Source organism: Mesoplodon densirostris, chromosome 10, assembly GCF_025265405.1.
Source record: "Mesoplodon densirostris isolate mMesDen1 chromosome 10, mMesDen1 primary haplotype, whole genome shotgun sequence".
Lineage (NCBI taxonomy): Eukaryota > Metazoa > Chordata > Mammalia > Artiodactyla > Ziphiidae > Mesoplodon > Mesoplodon densirostris.
Window position 1 is genome coordinate 62,486,170 of NC_082670.1, and position 13,578 is coordinate 62,499,747.

The following is a 13,578-nucleotide window of genomic DNA, read 5'->3' on the forward strand; positions in this document are numbered from 1 at the left end:
CTGTAGCTCCGTATTAGGTACTTAATGGCCTCAGTCTAAGATTCGTCCATTTCAGTGTAGGGAATGCCTTGGCCACAGGACCAGAAAAACCTGAAGTTCACTGGCTGTAGCTTCCTATACTCACTTTTGCGTCAGGGATAGCCTTGCCTCCAGAGACCAGGACTGTTTGAAGTCCCAGTACAGAGACCGCCTTTCTCCAGGTCTCTGCTTGGATGGGTACCTCCCTGTTTTTGCACCTGAGACTTTTTCTTCTGTGATTCCATAGCTGACCCTCACAGTTAGCATTGTCTCTCTAGTGGTGTTGCTATTTTAGTCAGGTTTATAGTCTGGGAGCCTTCCTGCCTCTTTGAGGTCACTTTGCATATCATTACCTAGAGCAGTGCCCGAAACTTGATAGATGTTATCTGACTGCATCTCTGCTGTGAACTGTTATCAGTTTAACTCTCAGGGATAAATTTCTTTTCTTATTTCTAAGTTCCTGGCCAGGGGTGGGGACTGAGGGCTAGTGGGGAGGTATCCTGCAGCACCCGAGGCCTGACAGCAGTGCTGTCACTGACTTGCCATTTGCTTTCCTATGTCAGGCAGGAATCTGGCTTCACCTGTCTCCCCATGGCCCTCATTAGAGCCCAGGGAGGTGGAGGGGTGAGGGGATCCTCCCTGGGCTTTCTATTCCTCCTTTTCCCACTACCTGTAGGTAATAAAGGGCCCAGCTCACCGTTCCCTGGGCCTCTACCTTTTAGAGATTGGCCATGTGGCCTGTTCTGTGAGTTTGCTTTCTGATTCCCACGAGGATCCTCTCACAACATTTTCTTCTTGCCAGGACCCAGCCCCTGCCCAGAGCCCAGATGTGCATTGGATGGGGACAGGAGCCCTGCGAGCCGCACAGATATGGCCCCCTGCTTCACCTCTCAGGAGCGGCTCAGCTCTGGGGGACCACCTGCAGCCTCCCTATGAAATAGGAGTGCGTGACTTCCTGGCTGGGCAACCCGGTACTTGCCGCCTGGCTTTAAGACCCCAGCCTATGCCACACTTCCCGAATTTCCTATAATGTTGTCTTTTCACCCTCTGTCCTCTCAGGAGAATCCCTTCTGTCCTGGCCTTGAGCTCTGTGTCCTTTCTATCCTGTGACCCATGTCTACCTACCTTCTCCTCCCATTGTACCCCCCACTTCCTGACCCCAGCAGACACCGGGGAAATGTGAAATGGGTGTTTAAAACAGTCCATACCTGCCTGTGGGCCCGGGAGTCCTCCACGTGGGGGGAAGAGTGGGCTTCTCAATGGGATACCAGAGCCGGGCTGCCCTCTCTCATGACTCTTTCTTCTTCAGATCCTCCTGCTGCACAGGTTCCTGCCCTTTCCCAGAGAGAGGGATGTTCAGGAGACCTGGTGACAGTCCAGCCTCAGGTGAGCCACAGGACCTTCGGTCCTTCCTGATGTCCCACTGTTGCTGCCTCATGGGGTAGCTGTAGCTCCCCCCTGTCCAGTGACCTCACATCCCGAGACGCATGTCCCAGAGACCAGATTATCCCCCAGGAGCCCAGAGCTCTTCTGCTGGGTGATGATCGTCTCTTTCCCCTTTATCAGATCCATCCTGTACTCACTCAGAGCCAGCCTCATTCCCCTGCCCCCTCCTAAAAGCTGGGAGTTGGGGACTGGCTCTAAGGCATAGGACCGTGTTTTTTCAGGAGGCTGTCACTTTCAAGGATGTAGAGGTGACCTTTTCCCAGGATGAGTGGGGATGGCTGGACGCTTCTCAGAGGAACCTGTACAGGGATGTGATGCTAGAGAATTATGGGAACATGGCTTCTTTGGGTAAGGTGTTGATATCCCCGTGCTTCTACCTACCTCTACTTCTGCCTTCTTAGTTTTCATTATGGTGCATAGAAAGGGGCCTGACCTGGGTTTAGGTCCTGTCTCTCTAACTACTAACCAAATCACTTAATCTTAATGCCTGTCATGCTAAGTTAATATAAAGATTAAAAGTCATATGTGTCAAGTTCCTAGTCCATTTAGGCATCCAGAAAAAAGTTGGCTGATTTAACCAGTTGACTTGTCATGTGGTTCTGGAGAATGCTAGCGATCCTTTTGTCTGTGGCTTCTCTCAGCCTCTCTTGTCTCTGCTCAGAGCTGTCAGAAATTCCTGTCTAGGCCTCCTGTCCTAACTTCCTCCACCTGCCTCCCTGGCTTTCCCTCCTCCCTACCAGGAGCTCAGGCCTGAGAGGGTCCTGGAGAGTAGTTCTGTATGATTCATCTACCTTCCATTCACATCCCATTTTCTTCTCTTCTGCAGTGGGGCCATTCACCAAACCTGCTCTGATCTCCTGGTTGGAGGCAAGGGAGCCGTGGGGCTTGAATGTCCAGGGAGCTCATCCTAAGGGGAGTCCAAGTGCTGCCCCTGCAGGTGAGTTCCAGAGAACTGACCAGGTCTTGCTCCTCCCGCATCTACTCTCCTCTTTCTTAAAGTCTTTTATACTAAGTAAATCATGGGGAACTTACTCCATTGTTTGCTGGAAGGAAGATCCTTAGCAGTGTTGCTAAGAGGTACTGGGTGCCTGGGCTTCCCCCCTCCAGACTGGCCAATTAGACATGGGTTTCTGGTCCTGCCCCTTCCCCAGCAGCCCTCTCAGTAACAGCTCTTGCCCTCTGAGGGCTTCACTGTCCTTGTCAGTTCACTGATGCTCCTCCTCAGCCCTGTGCTGCTCTCCCCTTCCCGCTCCTAGGAACCCTCGTCCCACTCCTGCTGCTCCTCTTTGCTTGGTCCTTCCCCCGTGGTAGGCTTGACCTCTAGCCTTGCAGCCAGTCCTCCTAGGAGCCCCACCTCTCAGCTCTTGGAGACCTTCCTATCATGCTCTGTGTCATGATTCCTCTCCCCTCTCTTGCTGTTTAACACTCCCTTCTCAACCCTTTTTGTTTTTCACCTGGATGTGTACAGCTAGCTGCTGTACCTGTCTTGCTTCTCCTCTCCCTTTTCTGTTGTCTGGAATATTCTTCCATGTTTTGCCTTATCCCTGACTATTTTGTAAAGGTATTGGCAGTCAGGCAAAAGCCTCATCACCTAAGTTCCTGACATTTTTTGGTCCCTTGGTGCTTTCTGCAGTTCCGAGTATGGGAAAAGAGAACATTCTCTTTCCCTTTTTTTTTTTTTTGGCCACACCTAGTGGCTTGTGGGATCTCAGTTCCCCAACCGGGGATTGAACCCAGGCCACGGCAGTGAAAGCCCGGAATGCTGACAACTAGGCCACCAGGGAACTCCCAAGAGTACATTCTCCTATGTTTTATTTGTGTCAGGAGATGAGCTCCATGTGAAAACAGACAAGTTCATCTTAAAACATGAACCTTTGGAAGAAGCTATGCCATCAGAATGTCATGGTGCAGCAAATGTTTCTGAGGGAACAGGGCTCAGAGAATCTTTTGCACAGAAGAGCAAGTTAAAGGAGCAATGTGGAAACCCCATACAAGTGAGAGTTAAGAAAGAAGAGACCAATTCCAGCCACAGGACAGGAAAAGACTGTGAAGAATCGGGAAGAAGTAACAGTCTTCATCTAAAACATATTACATGTTTGAGAGGACCCAGAAAAAAGCAGTCCCTTAAACATGGCTATGGCAAACACTTCAGAGGGAGTTCATACCACTGTGATTACAAGGAATACGGGAAAGGGCTCAGACGCGTGATTGGCGGGTTTAGCCTACATCAGAGAATTCATGCTGGACTGAAAGGGAAGGCAAAGGATGCGCACGGGAAGGACTTCAGCCTTAGTTCTCATCACCAACACGGGCAGAATCTTCATGTGGTGGGGACATTGTATAAGTGCAGTGACTGTGGGAAGACCTTCAGTCATAGCTCCCATCTTGCATGTCATCAGCGACTTCACACTGAAGAGAAGCCGTTTAAATGTAGGGCCTGTGGGAAAGCCTTCAGGTGGAGCTCGAACCGTGTGCGACATGAGAAAATTCACACTGGATTGAAACCTTATAAATGCAGTTTATGTGACAGAGCTTTCCGACGCATGTCTGCCTACCGCCTACACCAGGAAACTCATGCTAAGCAGAAATTTCTTGAATCTCATCAGGCTGAAGAAGCTCTCTCTTGTGGCTCAGGGTTTGATCATCATTTGAGAGATGAAAGTGTGGAGAAACTCTTTGACTGCAGCCAGTGTAGGAAATTCTTCCACTGTAAGTCATATGTTCTTGAACATCAAAGGATTCACACCCAGGAGAAACCCTATAAATGCACCAAATGTAGGAAAACATTTAGGTGGAGGTCAAACTTCACTCGTCACATGAGACTGCACCAGGAAGAGGAGGTCTGTGATCCAGACAAATGTAGAGAAGACTTTAGGCAGACCTCCAACTACAGTCAGCCCCAGGGTGCCCCCACTGTGGAGAAAGCCCTTTTGTGTCAGCAGTGTGGGAAGACCTTTAATCAAAAGAAAGCTCTCATTGATCATCAGAGAATTCACACAGGCGAGAAACCATACCGATGCAGCAAATGTGCAGAAGAGTTTCCTCATAGGTCGGCCTTTATCGTTCATAAGAGGCAGCATGCCGTCGAAATAAAGCCTGAGGACGCGGCATCGTTCAGTCAGGACAGAGCATTCCAAGTTCCTCAGAGCAGTCACACCACAGAGGAACCCTACAAATGCAGCCAGTGTGGCAAAGCCTTCCGTAATCACTCATTCCTCCTTATCCATCAGAGAGTTCATACCAGAGAGAAGCCTTATAAGTGCAGGGAGTGCGGGAAGTCTTTCAGATGGAGTTCTAACCTCTCCCGACATCAGAGGATTCACTCTTTGGGAAAACCGTATGAGTACCATGAAAGTGAAGATGCTCCAAATCTGCAGTCACAAATCCTCACTGGTGCAAAACCTTTTTGGTGCCAAGAATGTGGGAAAAGCTTTACACGTAAAAGAAGTCTTTTAGATCATAAGGGAATACACAGTGGAGAGAAGCGCTATAAATGTAATCTGTGTGGGAAATCTTACGACAGAAATTATCGCCTTGTTAATCATCAGAGAATCCACACGAAAGAGAGACCATTTAAATGTCAGTGGTGTGGGAAAGATTTCATTGGAAGACATACTCTCTGTATTCATCAGAGAAAACACACCAGAGTGGCCCAGTCTGAATGCAGTGTGGCTGGGTTGTCTTCTCGCCAGGATACAGGGGTGAGCTTACAGGAATTAAAACCAAGTGAGGAGAAGCCTCTTGAAGATTGTGAGAAAACTTGTGATCAGAACTCTGGACTCACTGGGCTCCAGGACATACCCACTGGGGGAAAGTGCCACAAATGTACCACGTGTGGGAAAACTTTTAGCAAGAGCTCACAACTCATTAGCCACAAGAGATTTCATACTCGAGAGAGGCCCTTCAAATGTAGAGAGTGTGAGAAGACCTTCAGGTGGTCTTCAAATTTGGCTCGGCATATGAAAAACCATACTAGAGATTAGCTTGGGGTCTGACAGTGTGGGGAGGGGGTCCTGGCTACCCTGCTAGAGAACCCCTGATTGTAGGCAGTGTGGGGCAGACCTTCCTAGAGGGCCCAGCCCTTTCTATTTTGGAAGCTAGTGGCAGAGAATCCTGAGGATTCAAAAATGCAGGGCAGGCACCCCATCCTACTGCTGGAAAATGAGATGCTGGGGAAGAGCAGCAACGTGTTCCAGAAGGAGGCTTGGGCGCCCCAGGAGTGGTCTTTGCACAATGGCCTGGAGCTCCCCCAGCCAGATCTCCTTCTATAACTCTAAAGGGAGAGACCATTGCCCTTCTTGGTTCAACAAAATGTCCGTGGCATGGTGGGCTGTGGCTGCTGGGAAGGGGCCAGTTGGATCCTAAGTTTCCCTTTGAGTTTGGCTTGTGATGGTGCCTAGTCTCTTTGACCTTAAAAGCACCAGCAGCAGCAAGAACTAGTCTCTCCTGATGCCTCCAGGGGAGTTCTGGCTGCAGCTTCAGTCTTCACAGCTGACTTTGGATATTTGCCATGGGCATAGAGTTGTCTCAGCTGCGAGTGGAGAACAGGGTACTGGGCTTGATCACCTGGAGAACGAAGCTCGACCAGTGCCCCATCGCCATCTCCATCCCACAGGCCTGTATGGGCAGCAGCGGTTCATCTGCTAAGCAGAAATGTGCTGAGCATCTCTCATGTGCCAGGCACTGTTGTGTGTGCCAGAGACCCAGCAGTGAGTGGAACAAAAAAGTCTGCCATCTTGGATCTTTACAGACAATAAACAAATAAGATATATATAGTATTTTGGATGATGATATGTGTTGTGGACAAACTTAATCAGAGTAGAGTGAGAGGGAATGCTGGATTGGGAGGTAGGTTGAGATTTTAAATGGGCTGGTCAGAGAGGGCCTCGACTGAGAAGGTGAGATTTGAATAAAGACCCAAAGGAGATCATGGCGGAAGCCCTGTAGGTCCCTAGATGCTACATAGGACCCTTCACAGGAGGTAGGGTCTTGTCTGGTCTCCTAGGGAATGGCAAGTAGGCCCCTGAGCCAGAGTGGAGTGAGCCAGCTGGAAGTGAGGAACCCAGAAAGGTGGAGGGCCAAGGCGCATGAGCATCGTGGGTACTCACTGGGGCTTGGCTACCTCAAAGGGAGGTAGGGGGCTTTTGGACAGTTTTGAGTTGAGGATTATTGTGGTCTGAATCTGAACCCTTATATGTAATTACTTATATGTAATTCAGATTCAGAGTCCCATGTTGAGGGCCCAGGGTCATGGCAAGGGCCTTGGAGTCATCAGTTCTGCGTTCCAGGCTTGGTGTGTCTTTTCTTGGCAGGATGATCTTGAGTGAGTCACTGAACATCAGCATCTATTTCCTTGTGTGTGAAATTAGAGTAGCTAGCTATGCTACCTGGCTATTGGGATTGGTGAAAAGAAGGCTTGGTTTACTAAGATTCTGGGTGAGGGGTCTGATCTCTAGACCAGAGCCTTCACAGAGCTGCAGCTCCCATGTCAGTTGTTGCTACAAGCACAGAAATACCCCTTTACTGTCCAAATTTTTCATCCTCCCACTCCTTGTGTGCCACCTGGTACCTCATAGAGTTCCTGCCCCAATAGGGGTGTTTCTACTGCCATTTTTATGAATTGATATATATTTATTTTTAAACATTCAAATCAAATTTTAAAAAATGTAAATGAAGTAAAAATAAACAGAAATCCCTCTGTACTGAGGTAAGCCTTGAATATTTGGGGATAGTGCTGATGCAGTCTGTTCAGTAACCTGAGTTTTAAAATAATTTTAATTATATAAGTAGTATGTGAGCATTATAGAAATATTAGTAAATACAGATCAGCTGAAAGGAAAAGTCTGACTACTTGGAGCTAACTACCAAACATTTTGGTGTAATCAGTGTTGGGTTTAACTTCATTGCCGCTTGCCTGAATGCCCCTGGGCGGACCTGCCTTGTGCTGTCTCCCTTCACCTTCACGCAGAGTGCCACACCCCTGTACAAGCTGGCCCAGGTCCTCACTCTTTTAAGTCCCAGCCTTCCCTGACCTGTGTGCCTCTAAGCCCTCTCCCCAGGTCCCACCTCTCCTAATGCCTGTATGTTGCTCTGTTAGGTGTTGTCTGGGTTTCCAAAAGTTATTCCCACTACTGCAGCCGGACCAAGTACTTTGGAAGCCAGGTTTGGGTGCTTATTTAGCCTTTGGCTGGACAGAGTAGATTTTGCACAAAGTTGACTCTTTTAAGGAATATAGAACTGGATTTATTATTTCAGTTAAGTCAGGATTGGAAGTTTTTGAAGGGGTCTGTGAGTGAAATGTTGACTAGAGACCTCCCACAAGCGCGCCTGCTACTTGGGAGGCCAGCCATGGGTGGTTCCGAGTCATAGGGAGCTCAGACAGTTTCTGACTGCCCCAGCTATCAGTGCTCACCTCACACCCCATCCTGGCCTGGAGAACGTACCCCTTATTCCAGCCCTGCCCCGCCTTCTCTCCGCTTCCTAGGAAGAACTGAAGTTAGGGCCGGCGGGAGCCAGATGGGCTGGGACTCCATGGAGAGGAGTGGGTATCAGGAGGTCTTTCAGGCAGGTGTTCAGTGTGGTCGGTTTCACCCTTGCTGACAGAGACTGTCAGCCCAGACAGAGGCATGTGCAGAGAAGAAAGCGCAGGAAATGTAAATTGATATGGAACATCTTACACTCATAAAGTTGGCAAATTTTTAACAGCCGTTGTGTGGGTAAGTGTATGGCACATGGGAACTCACTGCCATGGGAGTGGAAATTGTGACAACTACCGTGCCAAGCAATTTGCAACATCTTGTAAAATTGTGTGTACTCTACCACTTAGAATTCTACTCTTGGATAAACCCTAGAATAACTCCATGTGAAGAAGGAAATGTGTATATGACTGTTCATTGCAGCACTGTGTAGATAGTAAGACTGGGAGAAGCCTAAATTTCCATCAACAGAAGAACAGGTAAATACATGGGTTGTTTGGTACTTTGGGAAGTGAACATGAAAGATCTAGAGTTACATCTGTCAACACAGATGAATCAAAAATGATGCTGAGAAAGTTGCGGAAGCTACGAATACCATTTATGTAAAGTTAAACATACTGTGTATCTGTGGGCACATTATTTAAACTTGTGTTTCACTTTTTCTGTAAAATGAGATAGTAGTGCCAACCTCACAGGGTGATGGGGGGGAGGGGGACAGTTAATGAATTAATGCATGTAAAGTGCTTAGAATAGTGGCTGGCATGTAAGCCTTGTTGGCATATAGTAAACAGTGTTACTCTTTTATACAATAATATATTTCCTGTGGATTCAAATTATATGAAATGAAGAGTGTAAAATCATGTGTTAGAATGAGGTGTGAAAGCCATGCTCTGCCTTCCCAGAGCAGGAGTTGCTGATGGAATCATGGAGGGTACAAGGAAGCTTCAGTTGTGATTTATTTCTTTTAAGACGTTGATGTAGATGGGTCAGCATGTTGATTTAATGGGATAAGTGGTGGATTCTTTTTTAACTGTTTAAAATATCTCAAAATAAAAATATTTTTGAGCATGGGCTCTGCCATTTTATGATTTTATAGAAATCCTGGCTCTGCCATTTATGTGATGTTTCTTAGAGCAAGCCACTCCATCTCTCAAGGCTTCAGGTTCCTCACCTGCAAAAATCAGGAGCAACACAGATGGCTCTTAGTAAAGGAGTGGTTAAACAGGTCTGATACATCCATGATAGAGAACTGGGCAGCAGTTAAAAAGAATGGGAATGTTCTCCATGTATTGACACATGATCCCCAAGGCCTGCAGTTTATAGGAAATTATAAGCTCCATTTCCTTTCATTCCTCCTTGCCTAAAAATAACAAGTGATGCCAGAAGCTGTAGCCTTATAAGTTTAATGAAGAAGTGGGAGCCTGTGAATGGAAGATGCCTAGTCATCCATTCCACTTTTTTAGGTTGGTGAGTAAATAGGTTTACATACCAACTACCCCACCTTTTAAGTCAATGCTAACCCAGCTAAGAAGAGCAAAGAGGTTTTGTGTCAGCAGGTTCTAGTCAGGAGCCAGAAACCATATTAGTTAATTTAACAAAAAACTTGTAAAGAATTGTTCACTAGATCTGTCTAAGTGACTATAAAGGCAAAAAGAGAAGGCTAAGGTATCATGGAGGAAGTAACTGTGAGAAGGAGCTACCACCCAGGACTGGAGGAGCTGTGATAGAATCTGGCCTCATTTTGGATGTTTGACCACTGACAGCTTTCAAGCCCTGTCCCCATTTTGCCTCACATCTGGGCAAGCTGATAAGAAATCCCAAGCACACCCTCTCAGCTCTGAAGGGGAAGTTTATGCAAATCCTGGCCTTTTTTTGTTGCACTGGAATCCTCACCCCTAACCACAATAAAAACCAGAGCCACTCACCCCTCCTTTATCAAGGCAAACCAACTGGCTTTGGTACCTGTCCTGCTCTCTCCACAGAGCCTCATTATATGTATAATAAACTTTTTCATAACCTCTTGATGTGTGTGTGGTCATTATAGTTTCAACATCTGAACCAGTTTGGGGTGGTGGTATCATATTGATCCCGCCTCTACAGGACAAGATACAAAGCAGAAACAAGGAGAAACGGTTAGAATCGTTAAAGGTTAGACATTGGAAGAGAGCCCCTGTGGAACTGAGCTCAGACCTGTGAGGAGGATAGCACTGCTGGGCTGGTGCTAATGTCTGAGCTTGGGGGAAGGGCCCCATGTAGGCAAAATCTGCAAGCTGGACTCTGCTGCTACCAGAAGGAATTGCCACTGCTGGGGTGAAGAAACATTGGGAACAGGAATCAGTGCCCACAAAAACTAGGAAGGAACAAGCCCCCTGTTGCTCCTTGTATTAGGATTCTCCAGAGAAATCAATCAATAGAGAAAATATATAGGAAGAGAGAGAACAATGAATTGGCTCATATGATTATAGAGGCTGGCAAGTGCAAGATCTGCAGAGTGGGCCAACAGGTTGGAGACCCAGGAGGGCCCATGTTCCAGTTCCACCCAAAGGCTTTTTGCTGTAGAACCTTTAAGAGCTGATGTTGCAGGTGAAGTCCGAAGGCAGACTGCTGGAGAATTCTTTCTTGCTTGGGTTGGCCAGTCTTTCTGTCTATTCTGGCTGATTAGAAGAGGCCTGCCCTCATTATGGAGAGTAATCTATTTCATTCACAGTCCACCAGTTTAAATGTTAATCTCATCCAAAAAAAAACCCTCGCAGAAATACCCAGAGTAACATCTGAACAAATGTCAGTGACTCAAGACAAGTTGACACACAAAATTAATCATTACACTCCAACATTGCAGCTTTCCTCTTGGATTCCTTGATTGCAGAACCTAATGGAACCAGCGAGCAAAGCAGAGATGTGGATCGCAGAATTCAACCCCGTCATCACAAAACATATAGGAGGGCATGTTTGAAGCAGAGAGACAATAAGCTAAATAAATGGTGCAGCTTTCTTGAATTATTTTTTAAATTCCTAGGCTATTTGACTTAAAATTTTGAGACCAATAATATTTGTTGAGGAAATCATGTGGTGACTGGTGACTTAAAGGTATAAATTATGTCATAAGCAGTTGATTTTACCCACTGATCTTGTTAACTAGCTGTTCACTGACCTTACTCATCTTGCTGTAATGAACTCAATAAAAGCCGCAAGAAGAGTCTCTCAAAATTAAGAACACAGTTAAAGGTATTCCGCTTTATAAACATTATTTTACAAGTTTCAATAAATTAATAAATTTAATAAAGCAAATTTGTGACTTTAACAAAACATAGCAGAATCCCAATTTGCCTCAAATGGAGCAGTGACTTGGATAAACCCCCAGCAGAGCACAGGGGAAACCAGACAGCGAAGTCCTATAGCCCTGAATTTGAAAAGAATCTTCCAATTAAAAAGACAAGGATGCCTCCATTTAAATCCATGGTTGAGCTCTTTGTTGCCCAAATGACCTGGGAGCACATCAGTTCGTGCCTTTCACAATTAAATCTGTATAAGTTAGGTACGGCTAGGAGAATGTATGCATCTAGTTCTACTGGTTAAGATTCATAGGCTATTAATGTGGTTTCAACAGATGGGTTACTATTTGTGTGAATCAAAGAATCTGATAAATATACTGGGTAGAGGTAGAAGAAAATTTGTCTAAGTATGGATGTTTTCCCTCTGCAACTTTAGGTTTGAATGAGAGCAGAAAACAGACTGCCTGCCCTCAGATACATCATTGTGGTTTATTTAAAATGGCTGTGGAAGATTCTCCCTAGGTGAGAAAGAGTCCAAGGAGTCATTATGTACATAAACCAATACTAAATATTGAAGTCAGCAACCCGAGAGAAGTATACTTTTAGATTAGTGCAAACATTTCCACATACTAGTTGTACACATGAATCTTATTCATATAGAAATATAAAGTTGGGAAAATCCACAAGTTTTCCTTCTTTTTGCTCCATTTACGATTAAAATAATTATATACATTTAAGGTTCTATCATCAGATCCACAACTGAGAAGCTCGTTCTACCAAGGTGCAGTCTAATGTGAACATAAGCAGAAACTTTTATATGTTAAAAAAGAGAAACAAGTAGCAGTTATACATAAGAAGAAAGTCTGGTTGGAGTCCTAAGAACAAGCATGGTGGCTAAAATATCAGAAGGAGCTATGTTAGGTAAGTAGAAAGTCTTACTACTATGATTTTAATTGTATGAGGTGGATTGAAGAAAAATGTTCCAATTGGTAAGCCTTGGTCACTAGTATTAGAGTAATCCAGTGTCCAATAACAGGTGGTGTTTTCCTGTCCTCAAATGTGTCATTCACACGCTATGAAGCTTCAACCATAGGATGACTTTTACCATTGGTCACATTATTTGGAGCTGGCAATCATTCATTCATGGGAATCGTTTTTTTTTTTTTTTGGCTGCATGTGGCTTGTGGGATCTTAGTTCCCTGACCAGGGATCGAACCTGGGCCCTCGGCAATGAAAGTGCAGAGTCCTAACCACTGGACCACCAGGGAATTCCTGGGAATCTTTTTTTTTTAATTGAGGCAACATTGGTATATAACATTATATAAGGTTCATGTGTACAACACTATAATTCTGTATATACTACATTGTGCTCACCACCAAAAGTCTAGTTTCTATCCATCACCATACAGTTGGCCCCCTTTACCCTTTTTGCCCTTCCCCCCAGCCCCCTTACCCTCTGATAACCTCCAACCTGTTCTTTGTGTCTATGTGGTTATTTTTGTTTGGTTTGGTTTTATTTTTATTTTTTTATATTCCACATATGAGTGAAGTCGTACAGTAGTTTATTTTTCTCCATCTGACTTATTTCCCTTAGTATAATACCCTTAAGGTCCATTCATGGTGTTGTAAATGGCAAGATTTCATCTTTTTATGGCTGAGTAGTATTCCATTGTATATATATATATACATCTTTATTCTTCTGTTGATGGGCACTTAGGTTGTTTTCATATCATAAATACTGCTGCAATGAACATAGGGTGCATATATCTTTTCAAATTCATGTTTTCATATTCTTTGGATAAATACTCAGAATTGCTGGATCATATGGTAGTTCTATTAATGTACTGAGGAATCTCCATATTGTTTTCCATAGTAGCTGCACCAACTTAACTTTCCCACCAACAGTGTATGAGGGTTCCTTCTCCACATTCTCTCCAACACTTGCCTTTTCTTTTCTTTTTTATAACAGCCATTCTAATGGGCATGAGGTGATAGCTCATTGTGTTTGATTTGCATTTCCCTGATAGTGATATTGAACATCTTTTCATGTGCCTGTTGGCCATCTGTATGTCTTTGGAAAAATGTCTATTCAGATCCCCTGCCCATTTTTCTTTTTTCTTTTGGCTACCCTGTGCAGCTTATGGGATCTCAGTTCCCTGACGAGGGATGAACCCGGGCCATGGTAGTGAAAGCGCCAAATCCTAACTACTAGACCACTGGGGAATTCCCATGCCCATTTTTCAATAGGGTTTTTTTTTGGGGGGGGTGTTACTGTTGAGTTGTATGATTTCCTTACATATTGATATTTTGGATATTAACCCCTTACTGGATATATGATTTGCACATATCTTCTCCCATTCAGTAGG

At 45.2% G+C, this 13,578-nt stretch overlaps 1 protein-coding gene and 1 non-coding gene across 5 annotated transcripts in view; one reads left to right on the forward strand and one right to left on the reverse strand.

The window, feature by feature from the left end:
• Positions 1-9,894, forward strand: part of ZNF445 (zinc finger protein 445) — a 32,568-nt gene extending 22,674 nt beyond the window's left edge. For all 4 annotated transcript variants that reach the window (XM_060110272.1, XM_060110271.1, XM_060110273.1 and 1 more), the window contains 5 exons: positions 821-989; positions 1,328-1,404; positions 1,686-1,812; positions 2,291-2,401; positions 3,289-9,894. In XM_060110272.1, the coding sequence (XP_059966255.1) occupies positions 821-989; positions 1,328-1,404; positions 1,686-1,812; positions 2,291-2,401; positions 3,289-5,447 (2,643 nt within the window). In that variant the 3' untranslated portion in view covers positions 5,448-9,894. The remainder of the gene's footprint in view (positions 1-820; positions 990-1,327; positions 1,405-1,685; positions 1,813-2,290; positions 2,402-3,288) is intronic.
• A 2,513-nt stretch (positions 9,895-12,407) lies between these two features.
• TRNAE-UUC (transfer RNA glutamic acid (anticodon UUC)) lies at positions 12,408-12,480 on the reverse strand. The gene has a single exon. It is a non-coding gene; the product is annotated as a tRNA-Glu (tRNA).
• Between the last annotated feature and the right edge of the window lie 1,098 nt (positions 12,481-13,578).